This window comes from Molossus molossus, unplaced genomic scaffold (assembly GCF_014108415.1).
Source record: "Molossus molossus isolate mMolMol1 unplaced genomic scaffold, mMolMol1.p scaffold_m16_p_11, whole genome shotgun sequence".
Lineage (NCBI taxonomy): Eukaryota > Metazoa > Chordata > Mammalia > Chiroptera > Molossidae > Molossus > Molossus molossus.
Genome location: NW_023425346.1, coordinates 8,702,415 through 8,729,056, shown reverse-complemented (window position 1 = coordinate 8,729,056; position 26,642 = coordinate 8,702,415). Strand labels below are relative to the sequence as shown.

The 26,642-nt window shown below is 58.1% G+C and overlaps 1 protein-coding gene across 1 annotated transcript in view; it reads left to right on the top strand.

Annotated features, from left to right (window-relative positions):
* The window catches only part of GLI2 (GLI family zinc finger 2), a 242,209-nt gene extending 221,284 nt beyond the window's left edge, over positions 1–20,925 (top strand). Inside the window, exons 7-14 of the mRNA XM_036254585.1 lie at positions 684–897; positions 2,548–2,670; positions 5,964–6,098; positions 9,460–9,609; positions 13,601–13,765; positions 15,179–15,460; positions 16,804–17,137; positions 18,494–20,925. Coding sequence (XP_036110478.1) covers positions 684–897; positions 2,548–2,670; positions 5,964–6,098; positions 9,460–9,609; positions 13,601–13,765; positions 15,179–15,460; positions 16,804–17,137; positions 18,494–20,925 — 3,835 coding nt within the window. The remainder of the gene's footprint in view (positions 1–683; positions 898–2,547; positions 2,671–5,963; positions 6,099–9,459; positions 9,610–13,600; positions 13,766–15,178; positions 15,461–16,803; positions 17,138–18,493) is intronic.
* Positions 20,926–26,642: the final 5,717 nt, after the last annotated feature.

The window sequence follows — 26,642 nt, the reverse complement described above, 5'->3', positions numbered from 1 at the left end:
ACTTCTAAACTGAGTGGTTTAAAACCACAAGTGTGCGTCATCTCTGAGGGTCAGGAGTGTGAGACGTTGGGTCTCCCACGAAGCTGCCATCAAGCTGTCACCATGGCTGTGGCCGCCTGAGGATGACGGGGCTCCAGGTGCAGGGCGACCGCACCATGGCTGTCGGCGGGAGCCGCTGGCCACGTGGCGGCCGGTGCCCCTGCCCCACCGCCGCAGCGCGACCTGAGAGCGGGCGGAGCCACAGCACCCTCGGGGCTCAGCCTCAGGCACCTTCTCTCTTCAGGGCCCCTCCTGGAAAGTGGGCTCCTGGCTCCGTGCGGTGGCAGGACAAGGGGTCATGGGGGCTGGAGGCTCAGGGCACACTCCCTGGTTGGGGGGCATGAGAAGGGGCTTCAGAGGCCAAACGGGCTAAACAGAGAGCAAGCAGTGCGTCTCAGGTGTCAGCGGGGAAGGGCCCGGTGTGGGCGAGACAGTCCGGCCCCTCCTGGGCAGGGCCTGGGCTGAGCAGAAGCTGAGGCCTGAGATGGCGGCAGGGGGAGCCACTGCTAGTCCGTGAGCGAGGCAAAGGCTTGGTGATGTTGAGGCTAGCACACGCCCACCCCGTCCCTGGGCAAAGTCTCTGCCCGGCAGTGCCAGGGCCCCCCCCCCCACCGCTGCGCCATCGCCTTGTCTGTTCTCTGCAGCCCAGCCTTCGCCTTCCCGCACCCCATCAACCCCGTGGCCTACCAGCAGATCTTGAGCCAGCAGAGGGGCCTGGGCTCGGCCTTTGGACACACACCACCCCTGATCCAGCCCTCGCCCACCTTCCTGGCCCAGCAGCCCCTGGCCCTCACCGCCATCAACACCACGCCCACCCAGCTCAGCAGCAGCAGCAACTGTCTGAGCGACAGCAGCCAGGTAGGTGGGTGCAGGGAGCAGGGGGTGGGCCACCAGGTACCCTCCTGGACTCCACAGGGGCTGACGATTGCCATCTCACCCTGGGAACGCGGTGAAGGACTCCGGGTGCAGGCCTGGCTGGTGGGGTGTCTTCTGTGCACAGGCCATGTGATTGGAAGGGCCTTCGGCTGGATGCCAGGTTGGCTAGGACACCTGGGCTGGGCCCTGCCCCTGCCCCTGCCCCTGCCCCACTCACGTGGACAGCGTCTAGCCTCGGTTCCGCCGTCACCTGCCCAATAAACCAGAAAGCGGGTGCAGAAATCCTACAATCCAGCCTGCACCACGCAGGTGCTCCATGCTCAGCGTGTGAAATGGATGAATTAATGGAAAACAATTCATGTCGCACAGTTTAGTTTTAGAGCATGGATTTACCAAGGCCATCTTTTTAAATTACCGTTTACATTCAATATTATTTTGAATTAGTTTCAGGTGCACGGCATAGTGGTTAGATAATCATACGCACTGCAAAGTGGTCCCCCCAGTATTTCCAGCACCCCCTTGGCACCATAGTTACTACAGTATTATTGACTGTATTCCCTAAGCTGTACTTGACATCCCCATGACTGTTCTGTGACTACCGATCTGTACTTCTCAGTGTCTTCGCCTTTCCACCCAGTCCCCGACCCCTCCTCTCTGGCAACCACCACTCTGTTCTGTGTGTCTGTGAGTCTGTCTCAGTTTTGTTTCTTTTGTTCACCAAAGGCCGCCTTATTTGACCTTTCCAGTGGGCCTTTGGCATGCTGGGCATGCTCACAGCGTGCCCAGCACACAGTAGGTGCCGTTAGCATTTGGTGAATGCGTGAGTCCTATTTTGCAGATAAGGGAATGGAGCCGTAGAGACAGTATCGGGTAATGGAAGGGCCCGGCTTTGGAATCCACTAGACCGTGTTTGGACCCTGACTCCTGAGACCTTTAGCAGCCTCAGCGTACACATCCGCAGAGTGGGGCCTGCCGCCTGCTCTGGGTGGTTGTGCATGTACACAAGCCCGTGCGTGCACAGAGCCCCATGTGGGCCCAGGTCCTGGTTAGCACTTACAATGACAATTCTTGAGGGGAAGTGACTGGCCAGGCCACCCACCCAGCAGAGCCTAGATGTGCCCAAGTGCTGGGAGGAAGGCCACTGCAGCATTCTGGGTCCCCTCTCTTTGGCTGTCTCCCTCTCTACCCCAGGGCTCCAAGCGGCCACCAAGGAAGGGGTCCCTCGGGCGGTAGCTGTCGGTTTGTCACACCCCCGATGCCGCAGCTCTGGCTGCCTTGTCAGGAGGGACCAGCCTTCCTCTCCTGCTCCCTGGGCTGGCCAGGCCTGTTCTCAGGCCCAGAGCTGCTGCTCCGGAGGGCGGAGAGGCCGAAGCTGTCAGGTCAGGAGTGACAGTGCAGCAGTGCCCATAGAGGGTCTCTGTCCCGTTTCTGTGGACGGTGGTGGGGAAGGTTCTGGCAGGCTGAACTCTGGGCTCTGACCTGGCCACGCCCCTGCCGGAGGACGGTGTTGGGAGGATCCTGCTTCTCAAACTTCAAACACCAGGGTCGGCCCAGACACTGTGTGGGCAGGCTCCCAGAGGTGGGAGGTGTCCCCGCCCTGCCCCAAGTGACAGGCCCTCCTGTGCCCCTCAGAACAAGCAGAGCAGCGAGTCGGCTGTGAGCAGCACCGTCAACCCCATCGTCATCCATAAGCGCAGCAAAGTCAAGACGGAGGCCGAGGGCCTGCGACCAGCCTCCCCGCTGACCCTGACGCAGGTAACCTGCTGGCATCCTCTCTGCTGGGTCGGCTGCCGGGGGCTGAGACCTTGGTGAATGGAGGAACAGATGGATGCCTGCATGAACCAATGAGCAGATGAGTGAACCCGGGAGGGCGGGACGGACGCATCTTGAGCTCAGGGAGGACCAGAGCTGTCTCCAGCACCGTGCACATTACATGCTGATCCAACACGTGCTGAGTGGCCTGGCCGGGTGGCTCAGCTGGTTGAGCGTTGTCCTGTGCACCAAAAGGTTGCCAGTTCGACTCCTGGTTGGGGCATGGACAGGAGGCAACCGAGGATGTTTCCCTCTCACATCGCTGTTTCTCTCTCCCCTTCCTCTCGCTAAGCATACCCTAGGAATGAGTGAGTGTATGTCCGGGGCTGCAGCTGCCCCTCCCGCCACCACACCTCATCCTCATGCAGCACACTCTCTTCCCCTGAATGGCTAAGGGTCCTGTCCAGTTGTTCCTCTCCCTGGAACGTGTCCCCCAACCTGTCCCCTCCGTTGCCACTTCAGCCTTTCCTGACCCTCCAGCCTTCCCTGCAACAGGACTTGCAGATGCCCAGATGCCCGTTCCAGCCCCTGGACCACCTTGTCTGCCTCCTGCACTGTGCTAGGAGCCTTGGAGAGGTGGTACTTGAGAGAAGTGTCTGGTTTGGCTCCATGTCACCAGGGTTCACACTGGGCCTGGCACATAGAAACTGTGAGGTTGTCTTTTCTAAGGATCAGAGCACAGTTGTGGGGATGAGTGGTGTGGTGAGGGGGGAGGAAGGGAAGGAAGGTGATTCTTTGTAGGCAGGTGAGGAGCGGAGCCGCCCACAGCCGGGGATGGCCCTGTTGTGGGCTGAGACCTGTGCAGGCCCCTGGGAAGACCCTGCCACTTACTCCAGTCCTCCAAGATCACAGGCGGACAGTCCCAGCTCTTGGAGCAGAGGCCTGTCGTGAAGAGGGCTCTGCGTGCGTGCTGACCTGGCAGACAAGCCTCCCGCCCCCCAGGTCTCTCACGGTGGCCTGGTCTCCATCCGTTACTGCGCTGTCATCAGCTCTGACACCAGTGATGCTCAGGGCCTCCTGTCCCTGTGTCCCTGCATCTGTCACACCATCCTTTATCAGACCTGTAAGCCATCGGGCATGCTCTGGGCACTTAATTTTTATGAAATATTGGGTTCTCTTATTGTCAGGCAAACACAGGGGCTGGTGACAAATTCTTCTCCCCTCGCTGACGCCAAAGCCTCAGCATGATGCGTGGTTTCCACGGGGCCGGCCATCGTCAGGGGTTGTGGAAATTAATGGGGATGGCACACATCCTGGGGAGATAAACACGAGGAGCAGGGAGGACGGGGTGGAGGCCGAGCTCAGGGAGCCCCTGCCCCACCCCCTCCAGCCCAGGGTCCCACAGAGCCCTCTTTCCTGCCCAGCTGGGCTCCTCGTTTGTGTCAGAGGAAGGAAAGCCATTTATCACACGGGGTTGTCCCCATGGCACTCAGTGTCCTGATTCAGTGACCGGACTCGAGAGGTCAGTGGACATGCTTCCCCTTGGCAGGGAATGCGGCACAGTGACCCCTGCCTGAGCCCTGACCACGTGGGCCAGGAAGACGCCAGCGGCTGGAGGCCCGAGCACACCCGCTGCCCGCGCGCCCGCCACACGTGTGCCAGCCTGCAGCTTCTTCAGGTCCTCTTTGAATCGGCAGGGCATGCAGCTTGTGAAAATAAACCGTCCTTGTCCCGTTTTCCTGAGAGTACAGAGTCGGCACAAGAGGCCCCTGGCCCCAACCTCCATTTCTGAGCAGCCGGGCAGGGGCGGTTCTGCACCGGCCGTAGAGCGAGGCCCAGAGCTGCCCGGGGAGTTCCTGGGCAGCATGTCCTGGTCTCCCTCTTCAGAACCTGTGCGCTCACTGAAAGGTGCGCTCAGAACCCCCAGGCCCCTCCTGCAGAACCCCCACAGCTCCAGCCCCACGGAGGGCGGTCGGCCAGCTGCGGGGAGTCCTGAGGCTGACCTCCACTCGTCCACCCCTCCAAACAGATCGGTGTCCTGAGTGAGGCCGGCCGGGATCTGCGGCCTCCGCTTTACCGAGTGTCTGCAGCCTGTGGGGGCTCTTGACTGTGGGGAGAGGGTCTCCCCCTTAGCCTGAGCTATAAATGTTTGCCCTGGAGGCTGTTTGCAAAGACAGAACATTTCTGCCATTTGTAGGTAATCCGAAATGTAGAGAAGTCATTCTGACATCTGCCTCTTTGCCTGGCTTTGCTCCGACTCTGCCCCGCAGGCCAGTGGAATGTTGGAAGGTTCGAGACCCTCTGGAGGTCCTCGCTGGGCTTCCTCCCACCCTGGGGCGTCTGTGCCTCTCCCTCCTGCCACTCCTGTGCCCTCCCAGCCTGTCCCCATGTCTCCTGCTTGGAGGCTGCCCCTGGCCAGCTCTGTGTCAGCAGTAGCTGGGGTGAGGTGGCCTTGATTTAGACTCAGTCTTGCTGGTTTGGGAGTAAAAAGGTTCGTCCTGTTTGAATTCAGGCACCGTGATGGGGTGAAGGCCTGTCACAGGGGCCTTTCCTTCGCTACCTTGAAGTGGGCACATGTGGTCTGTACTGTGCAGGGGAGACTGAAGTCCAGACCTAGGCCCCCCAAACTCACTGTGTCCTGGGGAGGCCGGGTCAGCCCCTCCCCGAACCCGCCGTTCTAGCTGTAGTACAGAATACAGCGCCCCCAGTAGGGCTGTTACACAAAGGCAGCTTCCAGGCAGATATGCCAAGCTCATTCCCCCAGCGGAGCGCTGTCCTGGGTGGGAACAGGCGTGTGCTGTGCCCTGGGAGAGGGGACAGTGCCAGAGCATGGGGTCTGGAGGGCCAGGCCAGGTGTCTGTTGGGTTTCTCTTGCCTCTGTAGAGAAGCTGACCCTATGACTAAAACGCCCCACACCTGAGCCTTTGGGGCCCACCATAGCTCCCCCCAGGGGAAACCAAGCCAAATAGCAAAAGTCGCTGCCTGCTCTCGCCTGACCCCTCGCCGTGTCAGTGGATACAGGATGTGACGAGATACCTTGGTGATGACACGCTGTCATTAGAGAAGGAGGAGGGCCCAGGATGGCTGTGTGACCGGAGAGTGATGGGTCAGAGGCACTGAGGGAGGGGCAGACAGCTGAGGAGTGTGCGTGCGTGTGCATGTGCTTGTGCGTGTGCCTGTGAGTGTCTACACCGGTACTGCCCAGGTCCTTGGCCCAGACTGCCCGGGCTAGCAGCAGCCTTTGCTCAGGGCGGGGTGCTGGACAGGGCTCACAGGCTTGCTCTGCCCCTCCCCAGGAGCAGCTGGCTGACCTCAAGGAGGACCTGGACAGGGACGACTGCAAGCAGGAGGCGGAGGTGGTCATCTACGAGACCAACTGCCACTGGGAAGACTGCAGCAAGGAGTACGACACCCAGGAGCAGCTGGTGCATGTAAGCCTCTGACCCCCGCAGCCTGCCCGGCGGGGGCGGGGCCGGGCCCGGGAGCGCCAGCCCTCCAGGCCTCCGGGGGGAGGAGCTGGAGGAGGAGGCTCCAGAGGGGCCTGGGCCATATCCTCTGCAGGTGGGAAGCATGACCACGTACCTATGCCCTGCCTGTTTCTAAAAGGGAGCTTACAAATACACACACGTAGTACAAGGGGTTAGAAAGAGATAAGAAAATGAGGGGGAAATAAACAATAAAGTGAAGTCAGGAGTCAAGTTAGTATGCAAAACCAAGTCCTTTGAGATATAGTTCACATATAAATCTTTTCTCTGAGGTTCCCACAACCAAAGCAGGGAGAGAATAAGATTAGTTCAACTAGCCAGCACCCACAAGACTCTCAAAGCTGAGGAGCGTCTCCCCTGGAGGAAGGCATGGGTAGTTTCCTCCTGGAGACCCCACACAGGTGCTGGTGTTTCCACCCAGGTCCGAGAGGGAGCTGCTTAAAAACGCCCGGGGCCTGACAGAGCAGGAGGCCAGAAGGGCCCAGGAGCTGGGAGTGCCCGCCAGGGTTGCCCTCGCCTCAACCCCACTGCGAACTCTGCAATGGTGCCGGTCCCAGTGGCTGCGAGGGGCAGTCTGTGCGGCGGGCGGCCCCAGGATCAGACCGGCCGAGTTCTGAACCCGGGACTCAGCCTCCATGGGCCTTAGTGTTTCCTCCTGTGTAGGGGTGGCTCCTCCTCCACAGGGGCGGTGGGATTGACCCATGTAAGGCTCAGAGGAGACCCGCACCTGGGAGCCCTCTGCGCCTCCTGCCTCAGGCCAGCCCTGGGCATTTCCTCTCGTGCAGAAAAGCGCTCAAATTCCACAAGCCCCCCACACACCTGCCCCAGCACAGGCTCCCTGGTGAGTGTCTGCAGGGTGCACCCACACGAAACCAGCAGCCCAGGAGCCTTCCCTGAGTGTCCTTCTCCCCAGCGCTGTGACCTCAGCATTTTAACACCGCCCACTCCTCTGCTGCCTCCATCGCACGACGGCTGCTCTCCAATAGTGAAGGTTTCCCTTGTGTTTGGGTTTTCCTTCCCCAATTCTCAGCCAGTAGACAAATTTCCCAGCAAGCAGAGTCTTATCGAATCCCTCTGTGGGTCAACGAGGCCAAGATGGAGAAGGGGCATTGGAGTTACTGGACAGGTCGATCGGAGGGCGGGGAGAGGCCGGCAGAGGTGGAGCCAGCACTGAGGAGATGCACTCGGCAACCCGCGGGAATTCCTCGAACGAATGAGGGCAGAGGGTCCCATGGGAAGGAGGGCTTCAGCTGCAGGCTCCTACCTGTGGGGACTGTCCCTGCAGCTGCAGGTGCCGCCTCCACCTGGCCCTGGAGAGAGCGGGCCCTGGGAGAGGGAGCCCGCGCCGCTGCTCAGCTCTGTCTGCTTCCCAGGAAGATGGATGGCGGCAGCACACGGGCGAACTGGGCCCCCAGTCGATTATTAACAATTTGTTGCTAAGTAAATCAATAAGAAAAAATGAAAGGCATTGTCAGGACGCATCTCTGTCATTTGAAAGTCTTTAAAGATGGAGAGTGGGACTAACGTGATGAGGTTTCCCTGGAAGCGCAGAGTGCGGCAGATTTTACAGGCAGCGACGCTGGCGCCCGGTGCACGGCGCGGGGCCTGGCGCGGGACAGGGACCTCCGCGTTCAGGGCGGGGCGCTGCCAGGGCCTCAGGTCCAGCTCTGGGACGGCCTCCTAGGTTGCTGAGACCGACAGCAGCACTGTCCTGTGCACACTGCGGGCCACAGACACCGGCCACGGGCCAGCTTACATGTAGGCGCACATGGGAGAAAGAGTGAAAGGAACCGGGAAATTAATGCTAATGATATATTGTGTGTAACCCACTGTATCTAAAATGTTACCATTTCAACATGGAGGCGATGTGAGACAAAAGTACTGAAACCTTTCACTTCCCTGGCTTTTCGTTCTCCGCGTAGGAGGCAGGTGTGTTGCCACTCGCAGTCCATCCCAGGTGGGAGCAGCCACGTTTCAGGGCTCGGCGCGCACGTGGCGAGTGGTCGCTGCCCTGGGCACTGTGGGTCTGAGGGTGAGGGAGGGTTGGGGGCGAACGCAGAGAGGGAGCTGAGAACAGAGGAAAGGGGCAGGGGCCTCCAAGCCCTGACCTTCCACCTCCCCACCTCCCCGTGGGGCCACAGGCCCAGCCTGACCCCGTGCAGGCAGGACACGCCCTGGGCCCAAGAGGGAGATGGCAGGGGAAGGATGGGCCTGGCTGAGAGCCGAGAAGGCTGGTGGGCTTTGGAGGAAGCCGCAGGGGGAGGGGAGCAGGAGAACCAGGGTCCCCTTTCACTGCTGTGTGAGTGACTGATGCCACCTGTTCCCCCCAGATAGACAAGCAGCCCAATAGGTTAGGGACATAAAAGTCCTGGAGGCCCCACACGTATCAACACGCCCCAAGCTCAGAGGCAGTAATACCCCTGCTTCCGAGAGGACGGCAGCCTGCACTTCAGTGACCACAGCCAGTGACTGACGTCCGCGGCTGTTCCCAGGCTGCTTGCTCTGCTGCTCTGCACGCTGACACAGCCGTGGCCCTGCGCTCCGCGTCACAGGAGAGAGTGCTCCGGGAGCCCTGCAGGTGCAGAGGCCCTGCGCTCCGCGTCACAGGAGAGAGTGCTCTGGGAGGCGTGCAGGTGCAGAGGCTAGGCGCGGGGGCAGGGACTGGAGGGAGACCGTCGCCCTCCAGGGAGGCCGTCGCCCTCCAGGGAGGCCGCTTGCTGCGCGCGGCCCCAGTGCCGTCCGCCCGGTCAGCCGGTCAGCCGCGCTGTCGGTGGCTGTCTGCCCGGGGCAGAGTCACACAGTCCCAGCCCTCCACAGGCCTCACTCCTCCCCACTCACTGCCGGCCACTTAAGAGCTGGGCCTTTGTGAAAACGGACAAAGCCTTCGTCTTACCGGTTATCATCAAAAACAGAGCCGAGGGTGCATTTACGTTTCCATTGTAGTAAAAAGTTTAATTTGAAAATCTCTGGAACGATAGGGGTCAGCTCGGAGAGGCTTCTCATGTAGCCTCACTGCAGTTCATTAGCGCCTCCTGTTTGCAGCCCGGGGCTCCACCATAACCACCAGTTCTCCGTAGACGGAGGCTGGAGCCCACTCGGGTGAGCGGGATGCCTTGACCGTCGGAGATGGCCGCTGTGCCGACTAGGGGGACGGTGCAGCTGAGACATCAGCACCCAGTAGAGCCTCACTTAATGGCTGCTAATGACACCTGCAGGGAGGCGTGGCGGGGGGTGGCCTGGAGGGGTCTGCGCACACCAGCTGGGTCGGGGTGGCCAGGCTCACGCCCTCGGTGGGCTCTTCCGGCAGCACATCAACAACGAGCACATCCACGGGGAGAAGAAGGAGTTCGTGTGCCGCTGGCAGGCCTGCACGCGGGAGCAGAAGCCCTTCAAGGCGCAGTACATGCTGGTGGTGCACATGCGCCGGCACACGGGCGAGAAGCCGCACAAGTGCACGGTGAGTGAGCGGCGCCGCCTGCCCCAGGTGCAGTGGGCGTGTGCAGGTGGCTGAGCGCAGGGCGGCTCTGGGACAGGCCATGCCCACAGGCCGCCCTGCCTGCTCCTGCCCGGGGCCTTCTGTCCATCTTGGTCCTTGAGGCTCCCCGCCTACCTGTCTTCCCAGAGCTTTGATTTGGTCTCTCTCAGGGTGTGTACCTGCAGTAGGGGTGTGCTGGTGTCTCTGGTTATGTCTGGGTGACCGCAAACCTCAGGGCACGGCTGTACCCCTACAGTTTCCGTGTTGGGGTGACCCCAGACAGAGGGGCTGGCTTGGCAGCCACCTGCAGTCCGTCCCCTGGCCAAAGAAAAGCTTCATTGGTGATTCACAGCTTGAGCAATGAGAGGTTTAAGCCTCTCTGGTTTTAAGTGAATACAAATGTCCCCTTACAGAGTGAACAGGAGCTGTGACCATAACTGGTGAGACATTGTTTTTAACACATTGTTTCTAACTCTTGAAGAGGGAGCTGGTCCAGCGAGGCCGTGAGTGGCTGTGCTGAGACCTCTGGCAGTTCCGCTCCGTGAACGTCTTACTTTTCATTGACACAGAGACACACGTTTTATACTCAGTGTAAGGCCTCTGAGATCAGGCCTTAAGATTGGCGGTGTCCAGGACTCAGTGACATAGCTTACCTTTGTTAGCAAGTTACATTTTTAATTGAAATAAAATTCACATACTATAAAGTTTACCATTTTAAAAAATGTACAGTTTCGATGATTTTTAGTATGTTCACAAGTTGTGCATTACTAGATAATTCCAGAACGTTTCATCACCCCAGATCAAAGGCCCATACCGGCTAGCAGCCACTTCCTGCCCTGCCCCCCATTCCCTGACAACCACTAACCTGCTTCCTATCCGAATGTGCCTGGTCCAGATCCCCGGTCAGGGCACACGCCCCGGTTGATAGAATGAAATCCAGTCCAGACAGTTCATAGGATGAAATCATGCAACGTGTAGGCTTTGTGTCTGGCTTTGTTCACTTGGCATGTTTCTAAGGTTCATCCATGTTGAGCATGTAGCAGTACTGTGTTTCTTTATACTATGGCTAAATGACATTCCCTCGTATGGATAGAGCCTGGTGTTTAATCCATTCATCGGGTGGTGGACGTTTTCGCTTTCTGGCTGTTAGGAATATGCTGCGATGAGCTTTAGTGGACAAGGTTTTGTGTGGACCGGTTCTCAGTTCTCTCAGGTCGCACTGCTGGGTCACATGGCGGCTCTTCTGTTTAACTCTCTGAGGACCCGCTGGGCTGATTTCCCAAAAGGCTGCACTGCCTCTTCCCACCGGCAGCGCACGGAGTTCTGGTTCTCTCTCCTTGGCGGCCGCCTGTCTCTGGGTCGCCCTCATCGCGGTGGGCGTGAGGTGCCATCCCATCAGGGTCCTGATTCACATGCCCCAGCGACGGATGATGTCGACTGGCTTTCCATGTGCTGATTGGCTGCTTAATGTATCTTTTTTGGAGAAATGTCTCTTCAAATATTTTTCCCATTTTTAAATTTTTTGTCTTTTTCTAGCTCAATTATAGTAGTTCTCTTAGACCATTATCAGATATGTGATTAGCAAATATTTTCTGCCATCCTGTGGGTTTTCTTTTCATTATCTTTTTAAAATATGTTTTTTATTGATTTTATTTTTAGAGAGAGAGGAAGGGAGAGATAGAAACATCAATGTGAGAGAGAAACATTGATCCGCTGCCTCCTGCACACCCCCTACTGGGGATCGAGCCCACAACCCAGGCATGTGCCCTGACCAGAAATCCAGCCGGGACCTCTCAGTCCATGGGACGGCACTCAGTCCACTGAGCCACACTGTCCAGGCTTCTTTTCATTTTCTTGATAGTTTCCTTTGAAGCACAAAGGTTTTAATTTTGACAAAGTCCAATTTTTTAATTGCTTATGCTTTTAGTGTCTTATCTAAGAAACCATTGCCTAATCCACGGTCACAAAGATTTACCTCTACGTTTTCTTGTTTGAGTTTTATAGTATACAAATTTATAGTTTGATTTGTGTAAATACATACATATATGTGTATGTATGTATACATATATATGGTGAGACAAAAGCAGGTTTACAGTTGTGAGTACACAAGAGTTTATTCTGGCATGATTATTTATTGATAATTGTACTACTTTTCACATGAACATCGGTAAGCCTGCCTCGCCCTGTCTATATTGTATAGGGTAATGCTTCCATTTAGGATTTTAATCCCTCTGAGTTCGTTTCTGTACATGGTGTGAGGTGAGGGTACAGCTTCGTTCTTCCTGTGGTCGTGCAGGTTTCCCATCCCATTTGTGGGGGACTTTCTTTCCCCTTGACCCATCTGGGCACCTTTGCCGAAATCAGTTGACCCTAAATAAATGGGCTTGTTTCTGAACTCTCACTTCTACTCCATTGATCTCTGTGTCCTTATGCCAATACCACACAGGCTTGATTATCGTCATTTTGTAGTCAGTTTTGGAAATGGTCCAAATTGGTGGTCCTTTTGTAGGATTATGTTGGCTCTCAGGGGTCCTGTGCAGGAAGTTATTTTCTCAACATCTTGAAGTGCAGCAAACCCTAGTCCTCTGATATGAGCCAGGAGCTGCAGAAACAGATAAAAGCCATTTGCAGAGCCCTGGCCAGTTTGGCTCAGCGGTTAGAGCTTCAGCCCGCGGACCAAAGGGTTGCGGGTTTGATTCTTGATTCTGGTCAAGGCCACGTACCTTGGTTGCAGTTCTGTCCCTGGCCCTGGTCAGGGTCGTGCGCGAGCCAACCAATCAATACGTCTCTCTTGCATCAATGTTTCTCTCTCTGTCCCTCTCCCTCCCTCCCTTCTTCCCACTCTGTCTGAAGATAAATGGAAAAGTATCTTCAGGTGAGGATAAAACGAAAAGCCATGTGGAACCATGGATGTTCAGCTCGGTCAGAAATGAAGGGAGTGTGTGGAGAAGGAGACAGTCCCCACTGGGGTTTGCATGTCGCTCTGAGTTCGACTTTCACTGGCTGCAAACGCAGGATATTTTCAGTACACACTGCTGGGCGCAGACCCTCCTGCGTGGTCCCCCCCCCCTCCCATTGCTCTCTGTTGCTCCCTCCCTTCTCCCTCCCCTCCTTCCCCAAAATGTTCCTTTTCATCTGGCACTAAATACTGGGAACACAGAAATGAAGACCTAAAAGGTATCTGCTCTCACGGAGCCTGTACCCTGGTGGGAAGGTCAGGAAACAGAATAATTAAGATCGTTATATATTGTGTTAGGGAGCGTTAAGGGGGGTAGTTATTTTGATGAAGAACATCAGAGAAATGCTCTTGGAGGAGATGACCTAGAGGACTGAGAGGGAGTGAGCCAGTCCAGGGCCCGGTGGGCGGGGCAGGGGGAGGGTCTAGTCAAAGGGGACTGTGTGCAAAGGCCCCAAGCCTAGAAGAATTCAGCGGGTCAAGGAACTGCGGAGCTCGGTGGTCAGAGCGGGGTGGGCGTGGCCTGCTCATTCAAGGCCACAGAGGACTCTGGATTTTATTCTCAGCACATGTTGATGGACAGAAAGTTCTAATTGGGGACGGGTACTGGGAATAGTTAAAAATAACATGATCTCACAATGCGCTGTTGATTTTAAAAAGTAGAAAACATAGCTAAATAATTGCTATGTTCCCGATTTTGGTTTCAAAAGGAATGTGTGGAGATGAATTGTGAAGTCGCCAGAATGAGACATAACTGCATGTCAGCGGGGGCTGTCCCCGAGCAGGCAATGCTTGGATTCCCTCTCTACTTCTCAGTCCTTTCCAAGTTTTCCAGAAATGCCGTGTGCCACTGTTCTAAGCAGAAAGGAAGGTCACCGTTACTGTCAAAGTGCACGCTCCTGGGGGCCCCGGCCCCTGGCTGGAGCAGACAGGCTGGGAAGGGGCTGTGTCCGGCCCAAGGTCAGGCTCCCGCGGTGGGTCTGGGGCGTCGGCACTGACCACCCCGCCTCTTCCCAGTTCGAGGGCTGTTCGAAGGCCTACTCCCGCCTGGAGAACCTGAAGACACACCTGCGGTCCCACACCGGGGAGAAGCCGTACGTGTGTGAACACGAGGGCTGCAACAAGGCCTTCTCCAACGCGTCCGACCGCGCCAAGCACCAGAACCGCACCCACTCCAACGAGGTACTGCCGGGCGCACCGGCCCCACTGGCTCGTGAGCAAATGCGTGGCCCCTTGGCTTCTAGACATCTGGGGGCCAGGTAGCCAGGTGCCCCTCCCCACCGCTGACCCACTGCCTGAGCTCAGCGCACAGCAGGGCCGCTGGCGAGGACATGCTCTGCCCGCTAGTGCTGCGGTCCCGCTCGATCTGTGAGCCCTGCTGATGGCACAGAACAGCCTTGTCGCCCGGGTAGCCAGAGCCCCGGCAGGGCCGAGAGTGCCCGGGGACGAAAGTCAGCAGGAGCCCATGGTGTCTGCTGTACTCACCTCCTGGTCCCTGCCCGGCTGATACAATACTGTCACCCAGGGAGACTCAGGAAAGAACATTTCTAAAAGCTTAGCCATATTTTGGACTCCAAAGGGACTTGCTACAATGCTCGTAAGAAGTTAGAGGCATTTCCAAAGGTATCTGAACCCCTCAGTTTCTACAGACAAGCTGGCCTTGAAGAGGGGTGTGTGCCTGTGTGTGTGTGTTAATGTGTGTATGTGTGTGGGTGTGGAGGTACATGTGTATGCATTATGTGTGAGGGAAGATGTGGGTGTGAATTAGTATGTACACATGTGGCTTGTGTGTGTTAATGGGTGTGCTTATGTATTTGCCATGTGTCTGCATGTAGATGTGTGTGCACTCATGTGCATGCATATATGTGTGTGCGTAGATGTATCTGGTGTGTGTCTGTATGTAGATGTGTGTACTCATGTACATGCATGTATGTGTGTGTCTGCATGCACTGGATATGTGTCTGCATGTAGACTTGTGTACTCGTGTACATGTGTTCATGTAAGTCTATGCACTGGATATGTGTCTGTATGCAAACTCATGTGTACTCGTGTACATGTGTTTATGCATGTATCTGTATGCACTGGATGTGTCTGCATGCGGACTCATGTGTACACATGTGAATGTGCATGCATGTATGTATGTATATGAGCTCAGAACTGAGGTTCAGAAACCCTGCGTTTCCATCCCATTCCTGGGTGACTTTGCCTCTCTGAACCCCTTTTCCTCATCAGAGAGTTTGGGGTTCTAGTGCTGTCTCATAGGTGTAACGAGATATAATACTCACTGTTGATATCAGAAATCCCAGCACCCTGATCACAGGGAGGGCAGCATTATGATCACACCGGCTCTGCGTCCCTCCACCTGCCTGTAGCCTCTGATCTATGTCCCCAGCTTGTGGTAGGGGCTCCCTTCACCCAGCGCTTACCTGCTGGAAAGGTGGCCGGACAGGCTGGCAGGGCAGGCTCCTCCCTCCAGAAGGCATGACTGCAAACAGGCGGGGCACCTGCCGACTGCGCGGCTTCGGGAGAACGGGCGCGCGCCCATTCCGAGTTGATCTCCGTGGGCCATCCACATGCCGCCCGCTTCCCTTCCAGAAACCCTACATCTGCAAGATCCCGGGCTGCACCAAGCGTTACACGGACCCCAGCTCCCTCCGGAAGCACGTGAAAACCGTCCACGGCCCGGATGCTCACGTCACCAAGAAGCAGCGCAACGACGTGCACCTGCGGGCCCCGGTGTTCAAGGAGAACGGGGACAACGAGGCCAGCACGGAGCCCGGCGGCCAGGGCTCTGAGGAGAGCGCCGAGGCCAGCAGCACCGGCCAGGCCACGGAGGACTGCCTGCATGTCAAAGCCATCAAGACCGAGGGCTCCGGGGTAAGCCGCGTGGGGCGCTGGAGGGCCGTCCCCCAGGAAGCCACGCCCAGCAGGCCAGGGCGACTCTGCAGCGCCGCCTGGGGTCCAGAGCCCCAACTGCAGCTGTGAGCCCTGCCCAGGCTCCCCTCTGGAAACAACATTGCCCCTCCTCTCTCCAGTCTGACTTTCCTCCCTTCACACCGTGGACTCTCCCAGCTCTCTGTGGCAGGTCCCATTCTGCGGGCAGGCTGTGGGCGCCGGAGTGCCTGTGCCCACGTGGCCAGTCTGTGCGGGGGCAGGGTGGTTCCTGGTGCTGCCTTTCTAATCAGCACCAGGGCCGCATCGGGTCCCCTCCCCTCTGTCCTGTCTGCGTCCTCGCCCCTCTGACCTCCACTCCTTTTGTTCTAACCACCTGTTCTTTGTCTCCACCTCTTTTCCCTGACTGTACCTCCCCTAAGGATAGCCGTTACTGAGGTGAGCAGAGAGCCGTGGGCATGGGCGGGCTGGCATGAGTGAGGGTGGCCAGGGCCTGTGCAGGACACAGGAAGGTGGGTGTGGGTAGGCACGGCAGGCACCACAGGTGGGACCATCGGACAGGCAGAGGCTGGCAGCAGGAGTCAGGCTGACAGGTGCAGGAGCAAGCGGTGGGGACCAAGGCCGCGTGAGGGGCAGGGCAGAGTGGCGGTGCGGGTTAGGACTGCAGAGGAAGGACTGACCTACCCAGTCGAGAGCCAAGGTGAGGAATGTGGGTGGTGCCATGGACTGGACGGAGCTTTGCAGCCTCCCAAAGAGAGGTCCAGATCTGGGAGCAGTCAGCCTAGAAATGAGCGCAGAGGTGCCACATCCAAGGTAAGCCTCACTGGGCTCAGATTCGGGGCTCTGGAGTTCTGCGCACGTGGGCATGAGCTCCCTCTGCCTCGACCCAGAGCCAGGGCTGTTTGATGGCCATTCAGACGAGGCCGCATCCAGCAGTCCCACCGCCTGTGTGTCCTTCCCCTTCCTAACGCCCAGCTCTGGCCTGTGGGGGAGGCGGGTGGTCGAGAAGGCCCAAGCACCTCTCATCAGCTTCACGTGGCAGCCCCAGAGCGCCGACCCAGCGCCAAGAATCACAGGGTGGGGTCGAGGGTTACTGGGTGACCTCTATATGCTGACGCTGTCCGTCCACCCACTAACCCTGCCCTGAGGCACTTCAGGTCCATCTGATAGGTGGGGAAGCCAAGGTTCAGAGAAGAGATTCTTTGGACGCTCCTCCACAAAGCAGCTTCCTCCTGCTCTTGGGTGTGCGAGGCAGCATCGTGGGAGTAGGCATGGGTTCGGCCGGTGGGTTCTCACACCTGACTCTGACCTCACCATGTCCTCTGCAGCTGTGTCAGTCCAGCCCCGGGGCCCAGTCTTCCTGCAGCAGTGAGCCCTCTCCCTTGGGCAGTGCCCCCAACAATGACAGCGGTGTGGACATGCCGGGGACAGGGCCTGGAAGCTTAGGAGACCTGACAGCTCTGGATGACACGCCCCCAGGGGCCGACACCTCAGCCCTGGCTGCTTCTGCTGGTGGCCTGCAGCTGCGCCAACACATGACCACCATGCACCGGTTAGAGCAGCTCAAGAAAGAGAAACTCAAATCACTTAAAGACCCCTGCTCGTGGGCCGGGCCCGCTCCACACACCCGGAACACCAAGCTGCCTCCCCTCCCAGGAAGTGGTGAGTGGAGTCCTGGTGTGTGGGCTGGGGAGGGACAGAGCCGGGGCCGCGTCCCCCAGATTCAGGTCCGTCAGGCACGTGGGTCCTCTCACTGGATGATCACAGTCGGGTGGATCTTACCAGCCCATTGCACAGATGAGGAAACAGGCTCAGAGAAGTGCAAGGGCCTCACTTAAATCAATGGCAGAGCTGAGACTTAGCCCAGGCCTGAGGGGCTGCAAAGCCCATACTATTTCAACTACACCATGCTGCACCCTGTAACCCCCTAAAAATACTCAGACGCTGCTCACACCATCCTCTTCCTCATAGTCACTCAATCATTTATCAGGCACCTGCTGTGGGCACCATGGTGAAGGCCCCAGGCAGGAGCGATAGAATCCAGTCCCTGTGTTTAGAAGGAGCACATACATAGAAGGCCATGCCACCAGATGCACAGTCACCCACAGAACGAGCCACACAACACCAAGGCAGAGCTGTGCACGAGGGAGAAAGCACATCAGCTAGGGGAGAGCACGGAGGACTTCATGTAGGAGGCAGCTCTGTGTTCAGCCTCAAGAGGTGGAAGGCAGTTTCACCGACATTTCTTGGGTGCTGCCCTCCAGGGACCGACAGCTTAGTGTGGACCATAGGCCTGGGTTATGAGACATGAGCACTGGGATGCACCATCCAGCTCTCTGCTGGAAGGAAGACTTGTTGACTCAGCTGTTGAGGGAACTGCTAGCAGACAGCCTTCAACTCTCAGCCTCCTAAAGAGATCGCTTGGGCTGCTGACAACTGCCTCACCCAAGGTCACCCCTTCCCAGGGTGGCCTCCGTCCAGTGACTGATCACTGCAAGTGTAGAGGCTGTTTGAGGCCCAGGGTGCCCGTGAAGTCAGCCACGGCCGCTGTTGGGCCGCTGTCACAGCTCATTTCTCCCTGCCGGCTTGCTGCCTGGCTCTCCCGGCCTCCTATAAGCAGGCTGCTCAGTAACCCAGTCCCGGGGAGCCCAAGTGGCAGTGCTCATCCACGGAGGGGAAGGGTGCGGGGAGGCTGTGGCCAGGGCCCTCTGAGCTCTTCTCAGTAACTCAGTCCTGTGGCGAGGACCTTGCACCACAGCTGGAACAGCAGAGCGCCAGATGTAGTGAGAATTCAGGCCAGCCAGGCCATGGAGAGCCAAGACTGGGATTGGCCTCCTGACTGCCGGCGGCCCTCAGCAATAGGGCCACCGCTTGCCGCTCACTGCTCCTTCCTCTTCCCATGCAGAGACCACTGGCTAAGTGCATCCCGTGTACAAGCCATGCCCTAGGGCTCCCGGGTGCAGACGCAGCCTGGTCACAGCAGGCAAAGCCCTGTGCTGACCCTTGTCTTTCCCACAGGCTCCATCCTGGAAAACTTCAGTGGCGGTGGGGGCGGCAGGCCGGTGGGGCTGCTGCCCAACCCGCGGCTGTCCGAGCTGTCGGCCAGCGAGGTGACCATGCTGAGCCACCTGCAGGAGCGCCGCGACAGCTCCACCAGCACGGTCAGCTCGGCCTACACCGTGAGCCGCCGCTCCTCTGGCATTTCTCCGTACTTCTCCAGCCGCCGCTCCAGCGAGGCCTCGCCCCTGGGCGCCGGCCGCCCGCACCACGCCAGCTCGGCGGACTCCTACGACCCCATCTCCACCGACGCGTCCCGTCGCTCCAGCGAGGCCAGCCAGTGCAGCGGCGTGGGCGCCGGGCCGCTCAGCCTGACGCCCGCACAGCAGTACAGCCTGCGCGCCAAGTACGCGGCGGCCACGGGTGGGCCGCCCCCCACGCCGCTGCCCGGCCTGGAGCGCGGGAGCCTGCGGGCTCGGCTGGCTCTGCTGGACGCCTCCGAGCGCCTGTGGGGGCCCCGGCGGGGGAGTGGTGGGCCGGCCTATGGCCACGCGGGGCCCGCACCCGCATTCCCCCATGAGGCACCTGGCAGCGGGGCGCGGCGGGCCAGTGACCCAGTGAGGCGTCCCGACGCCCTGGCTCCACCACTGGTACAACGCTTCCACAGCGCCCACGACGTGAACCCGGGCCCACTGCCACCCTGCGCGGCGGAGAGGCGCGGCCTCTGCCTACAGGGTCCCGCCAGCACTGATAGCCTAGCCCGGGGCACCTACTCGCCCCGACCACCCAGCATCAGTGAGAACGTGGCGATGGAGGCCATAGCAGCCGGGACAGAGGGCGCAGGGCCTGAGGGCAGCCTCGTGCTGCCCGAGGACGACCTCGTGCTGCCGGATGACGTGGTGCAGTACATCAAAGCGCACGCGCATGCCGGCGGGGCCCTGGGTGACAGCACCCTGCAGGCATACCCCCGGGAAAGCCCCTGCTGCTCTGAGCATCCCAAACTGCCCAGCCCGGGGCTGCATGGCCCGCGCAGGATGGCAGCTGCGGACTCCAACGTGGGCCCCTCTGCCCCTGTGCTGGGAGGCTGCCAGCTGAGCTACGGAGCCCCCTCTGGCCTGAACAAGAACAGCATGCCTGTACAGTGGAATGAGGTGAGCTCTGGCACCATGGATGCCCTGACCAGCCAGGTGAAGCCTCCACCCCTTCTGCAGGGCAACCTGGCCATGGTGCAGCAGAAGCCAGCCTTTGGCCAGTACCCGGGTTGTAGTCCACAAGGCCTGCAGCCGAGCCCTCGGGGTCTGGACAGTACCCAGCCACCCCTGCAGCCCTGCAGCGGAGCCCCCTCTGTGCCCAGGATAAATTACATGCAGCAGCTCCGGCAGGCAGGAACAGGTGGCCAGTGCCCCAGCATGACCACCACAGTGAGCCCCCACGCCGGCTACGGCCAAGCCCACCCCCAGCTGAGCTCCAGTACCATGAGCGGGGCCCTGAATCAGTTCCCCGCATCCTGCAGCAATCTGGTAGCCAAGCCAGGCCACCTGGGGCTCCCCCAGCAAATGGAAGTTGCTCCCGACCCCTCCATGATGGGTAGCAGCCGCAGGGAACTTGGGGCCCCCAATTCTACCCTGGCTGGTATGGCACCACCGCATGCAGCCCAGAGCTACCCACAGCAGAGCCATCACATGGCAACCTCCATGAGCCAGGAGGGCTACCACCAGGGCCCCAGCCTTCTGCCTTCCCACCAGCCTGGCTTCATGGAGCTCCAGCAGGGCACAGTGGGGCTGTCTGGATCAAGCTTTGGCCTAGTGCAACCCCGGCCACCTCCTGAGCCCAGCCCTGCAGGCCGCCACCGTGGGGTACGTGCTGGGCAGCAACTGGCCTATGCCAGGGCTGTTGGCCATGCCAGGGCCACTGTGTCAGCCAACCAGGAGATGGCAGAGTCTAGACCCAAGGGAGCGATGGGCACTCTGGTGTCCCTGCCTCCTCAGCTGCCCCCACAGGACACAGGCGGGGCCCAGGATCACAACATGCTCTGCTATTATGGCCAAATCCACATGTATGAACAGAATGGAGGCCTGGAGAACCAGCTAGGTTGCCAGATCATGAGGCCCCATCCACCGCAGCCACAGGCCTGCCCGGAGAGCATCCAGCCCTTGCCTTCACCAGGGGTCAGCCAGGTGTCCAGCACTGTGGACTCCCAGCTACTGGAGGCCCCCCAGATCGATTTCGATGCCATCATGGATGACGGCGATCACTCGAGCTTGCTCTCGGGGGCCCTGAGCCCCAGCCTCCTCCACAGTCTCTCCCAGAACTCCTCTCGCCTCACTACCCCCCGGAACTCCCTGACTCTGCCCTCCATCCCCACGGGCATCAGCAACATGGCCGTCGGGGACATGAGCTCCATGCTCACCAGCCTGGCCGAGGAGAGCAAGTTCCTGAACATGATGACCTAAGGCCCAGCCCTGGTGCGGAGTGGACCCCGAGGAACCATCCATTTCCAGAGCATGGGGCTCTCACCCATTCTGTCTTTTTCCAAAAAAGTGTTAATAGGTGTGGGGGTTGCTAGTGGCTGCTTCAGACCACAGATGCTTTAAGGGCAAGTTTGTATGCATCCCGTCTGGTCTTCTTTGGGGTTATTTTTCGGAACATTGAAAAAAGTCTCAACAGAAAAGACTCGTTTACACAGGGCTCCCCGCCTTCGGGGTCTGTAGGGCCTCTCTGTGCCAGCTCCTTCGCCCTGGCAGCGGCCGCCGGGGGTTCCACTGGCCAGGCCTTTCCAGGCGCACGAGGAAAAGGGCAGAAGCACCCGTTGGGGTGTGGGTCTGCAAGCCATACTGGATGTCCTAGTCCAGGAAGAGAAGCCTCTCGTTCCAGTACCTGCAGGGAAACGGAATCGCTGGGCCACGCTCCCTGCTGTGGAGCTCAGTCCGTGAGGCCTCCGCCCTCCTCACGGAGGGAACACGCATCTCCTGGATGATTCGGAAGCACATCCCGATTTCAGGTTTGGTAGAGCTGGCATCTCTACCTGCAGAGCCAAGTTTGCAACTGGCAGGCGGTCCAGGTGTGACTGAATGAATGAATGAAGTATGGAAATATCGCCAGAAAAAGGGAAGAACAAGTTGTAACCCTCAGGCTGCCCAGAAGCGGTCTGGGCCTCTCCAGACCCTGTTTACAGTGTTCGTGCACGTAAAGTGTAGCCCTCCCTGAACAAACACTTACTTCTAAATACCTCGGGGCTGCGGGAGCTGCTGTGGGTTAGGGATGGACGGAGGGGAGCCAGGCACGAGATGGGACCTTCAGAAAGGGAGAGGGCACGGAGCCCCCTCAGGCAGCCCTGGCGCTTTCCGATCAGAAGTCACATGTTTACCCAGTCCTGTTTCTCCAGTGCACTGTCCGCCACTGTGCCCCAGGCCATGCTGTCCACTCAGCAGCAGCCCAGTGGCCTATGCAAAGCCACAGCCTGCAGTCCCGACACCCTCTGGATTCCCTTCCTCTGCCCTCATTCCGAGAATGAGGACGTGCATGGTATTTGGTGGTCGGGAGGGTAGAGAAGTTGATTCCTGGGCTCCGAGGGACCGTCACTGAACTCTTCGTTCAGTGGACCAGGCCCCAACCCCAGATGGAATTTGAAACTGGCATCAGAAGACATTCCTGAACATACTGTAGGGTGAATGGGCGCGTCCTCCTAGCACACACATGTACCCCCCACGCCTTCCCATGTTGAATTTGTGGCAACCTTGCCAAAAGCAACGGCACCGCGATGAGCTTGATACTGACTGTGACCCTGGCTTCAGGCAGGATGGGGCCAGCAGCTTCCCTGGGCCCTCCGTATCCCAGAACATCAAGTGCTTTGTTAGGGTCCAAAGAAAGGCTAAGTCCAAATAACAGCCCTGGGGGAGGCCCGGGGGTCTGGGCTCCGTGGTGGTCATGAGCTAGGATTTCACTAGCCGTTCCCACCCTGTACATAGTCTGTACAGAAGACACCCTCCCCGAAAATACTGTAGGTGAGTCATCCAGCCAAATTTATATCTCCGAAACATTTTTAGCTTTTTCTACATGCTATGAATTGAGATGACATGCTCAACTTGTAAATAAGTCTTTTTGTACATTAAAAAAGTAATTTTTTCATAATTTATTTTGTCTGTCTGCTTCCTCTTTGACAGTGGTTCATGAGAACCTGGGCAGTAAATTTGGTGCATTTGAACAGAAATTAGGCAGTATTTTTTCTCAACAATGTCAAAATTGACTATCCCACATTCACCAAGAAATGTTGGATGCCGAGGCAGTCACTGGCTGTGTGTTGGGGGGCGGGGGGCGGGGTTTAGCGCTGTACAGTCAGCATCCGGCTGTTCCTCCAGGGAGCTGCTCTGAACATCTAAGGAGACCTGCTGAGGGCCATCCATACCAGATCCAGGGTGGCCCCAAGCACTCCTCATGTCACAGCCTCCTCTCGGGGGGCAGTCTGATGACACACTGGGGTTGGTGTGGGCGGAGGGAGAAGACAGGCAGCCCTCTGTTCTAGTATAGGAGACAGGAGAGAGGGCAGGAAGCTGGGGCCCAGGGTGCCCAGCAGCAGCCTGGGCAAAGGGGCCCGTGGGGAGCAGCCACCAGCAGGGGTCAGTCCTGGGAGGTGGCCCTGGCCGGTACCCGGGTAGCCGCTGGCACTGCAGTGGGGCCGGCGAGCAGGGCACGAGCTGGGATGAGTCCTGGAATGAACAGGACAGGGAAGAGGGCTGCCGGGACGGGGTGGGGGTGGCGGCACCCTCAGTGCTCCCTCCCCTCAGGAAACAGGCACCCACCGTGGACCATTCGGAGCAAGCCACATGGAGGGTGTTTAATCTCAAACCAGTTCTGTGGGATGTAACCAGGTGGACTGAAAAGGGTTCTCTGGTAAAAGGTAGGAAACACCCAAAGAAAATGGAACTTAGCAGAGGGTCCCCGAGTCTGCTGTGTGTCAGGGGAGCCCCCACTTCTCGGGAGTAATTTCCTGGTGGAAAGACTCCAGCCAGAGTTCCATTCCTGGCCTCGTCCCTCCTGTGGGGACTCCCCGGCCTCTTGCACCCTCGGGAGGGGGACCGAGCGTGCCTGGCTCGCCCGTCCTCTGCCCCTCGGAGCTCGGCCCCAGGCCGGCACTTCCGCTGCTTCGCCGCCCGCTAAGTCTCTGGAAGCAGCTCTCTGCTTTGGGGACAAAAGTTGTTCAGTGCTGCCTGAGTCGGATGAGCCACGGCATTAAGAAGCCCGCGGTGGCCATTCAAGCCAGCCACACCCCTTGTGTCCGTTCACTATGGCCACAGTCATGCTGCATAATGGTATCCACGAAGCCTCAGCTGCGGAACAAGAGGCGTTTATTTAGCTCATGAATCTGGGTCAGCTGAAGGCTGGCCGGCCAGGCTGCGGGGCTGGGCAGCCCCTCGGGCCGGCGGGGGCAGCTCATCTAGCTGGCTGGGCTGGGCAGCTGGGTCGGCTGCACGTGCCCCGTCTTCCCCCGGGACCAGGACGCTGGCGTGAGCGCTGCTTTCGGTGGTGACGGCAGGGACACGGAGCCAGCAGAGAAACACGGGTCCTCTTGAGGCCCCTGTTCAGAACCAACACACCATCAGTTTCCCCTCATTCTTTTTGGCCAAAGCGAGTCACATGGCCAAACCCATCATGGCTGAGACCAGGAAGTACACGCTGCGTGGGCGTGAGAGGCAAGGCTCTGTCCCTCCCCCTGCAGGATGTTCACCGAGACCCCCGAGTCCGTCAGCCATCAGTCTCAAAGTCTAGGGTCTGGTGTAGTCTGGCCACATTCTGGATATGGCTTTTCTTGACCCGGAGGTGCCCTGCCCCGCGCACAGCCAGCCTGCAGTGTGGGCCAGGGCCGCGTCCGGCCTCAGGCTCTGTTCACAGCCCCGGAGTCCTGCTGGCAGATGATGCCAGTGCCTCTCCTCTGGGCGAGATGTTCCCTGAGCGCCCCCGGGCCCACGTGCTCTGCCGATGTCACCACTGCAGGGGTCTCCTCCGTTACCTTTTCGACTTCTGAAGAGGGCACTGGAAAGCTTGTCTTGGGTGGTGGAGTAACTCTTCCTGCCTGAAGGGAGGTGGGCCCTTGAGGCCCTTCCCATTTCAAACAGCCTCGAACCCTGCACTCCATGCTCACAGTGCCTTTGCCCATTCAGCTCTCCAACTGCAGCCTTTCAACATGCGCAAGTCACTCTGGGCCCAAAGCCACACCCACAGTTCCCCTGGTGACATGCCGGTACCATCAGGCCCTGCAGGTCTCTAGGCGCCCTGCAGGTCTCTAGGCCCCCTGCAAGGAGAGGGGTCCCAGAGCCCCCCCGACTCCTTCAGGGCCCCAGGACAAAGGGCGTTCTAACCACGGGCACGGCCCTGACCCCGCCCTGCTGGGAGGCCGCGTTTCTCTGGCTCTGCCCGGGGTTGGGTCTTTGCACTCAGGCCAAGTCTCCATGTGAAGCTCTTTCAGTGGCTGGAGAGACGGGACGAGAAATACTGGCGTTTCCTAGGCTCTGCCTGTGCGCGGGGTCCCTTTCTGCGCCCGCCTGTCACTGGCCGCACCCGCCGTTTATTTACAGCTGGGGGAGCTCGCACCCGCAGCCGGTCCTGGAAGCCAGCCCGCCACCTCCACAAGTTCACAGGTTCTTCCTCCTCCCAAATCACAGGCCACAGCGGTGCCGAATCTTCCTTCACCAGAAAACACAGCTCACCTTTGTTCCCGTCATTTTAACCTTCCCAAATCCCCTCACTGCCCATTCCAAAGCCATGCTACGTGTGTTAGGGCTTCGTTATGACCGCCTCCCATGCCAGGTCCCATTTTCTTAATAAGTTAGCTACAGTCCAATAATGCCATCTAAGGAAATCATCTGCAGCCACTGACGTGCGTTTAGCTCAGGAATCTACGGGGCTGCTGAGGGGACGGTGCCAGGCTCGGGCCTCCTCCTGGGGGACCAGAGCAGGGTGTGGACATCTCAGTGATGGCACAAAAACAAGAGGGCAAGGCAAACACAGGAAGCCTCTCAAGGCCCAGGCTTGGAACAGAAAGCCAGTCACATAATTGAGCCCCAGATCGATGGAGGAGAGAAGCATCGTCCTCTAGGAGCAGAGGAGACGGATGTCCGAACAGTAATCCAGTGCAGCACAGCTTCCCACCCAGCTTTGCTAAGACCCGCACTGCAGCCTCCACCTGTCCCCTGCTTCTGTATCTCGGTTCTAAACTCAAGAGGGGAAGACAGCGGGGTCACTGACTGGTACCCTGTCACTGGTGATGTGCCAAAGCCAGAGCCGGCTTTTGTTAGGTGTATCTCTTCCCAAACTTCGTGTTTAGAGACTTCACTTTGACAACCTGATATGGGCCACATTGGAAGAATTTACACCACAGGAATCAGCAGACACTACAAATCAGGGTGTCTCCTTCTTCTCGGGAAGAGAGCCTGTTAATCTTTTGCTCGTGTGCCTAATAGCAACTTAAATTCTATGAGTTGCCAATAGCCCGATAAGTCTAGGGGTCTTTTCCAAGTTTATATGTTCACACAATCCATTTTTTGGAGACCTTGTGAGTCCCGTGGACACAACTACCGTGGTCATTTGGTGGCTTTCAGATTTTAAAAGTCATGCATTCATTTGTTCAAATGAAATCAGTTATATAAGGTCAAGGACACAGTTAAAAGTGGAGCTGATCTGGCTGAAGTTGGGAGCAGGAGACTCAGAACCCCCACACATGCCATATGCCCCCTCCCTAACCTCCCAACAAGAAGCAGCATGGGCATCGCATGGAATTTGAAAACCAAGTGTCTAGTTCAGCGATTTGCAACTGGTGGGCTGCAACAATTTTTAAAATATGCAATAGCTGACTATTAAGTCAGGGGCACTGACTTCTTTTCCCTTACATTATAAAACAAAAAAGTGACAACAGCCAACACAACCATAGCCATCTGTATGAATGAATCAAAATTATACCTATTTTTTGGCAGACTGGCAAAAAAACACTTTTTTTTTTTTGGTGTGCTGCAGAATTTTAGTAATTAGCTGACATGCTCCATGAGATGAAAAAGGTTGAACATTGCTGATCTAGCCCAACACCAAATAAACTGATGCGCACTCCTGGAAAAGCTGGGAGCACGTCATAAAAGAACTGGAACCTGTTTGCAGAATCCCGGGATGCTGGCTCCCCAGC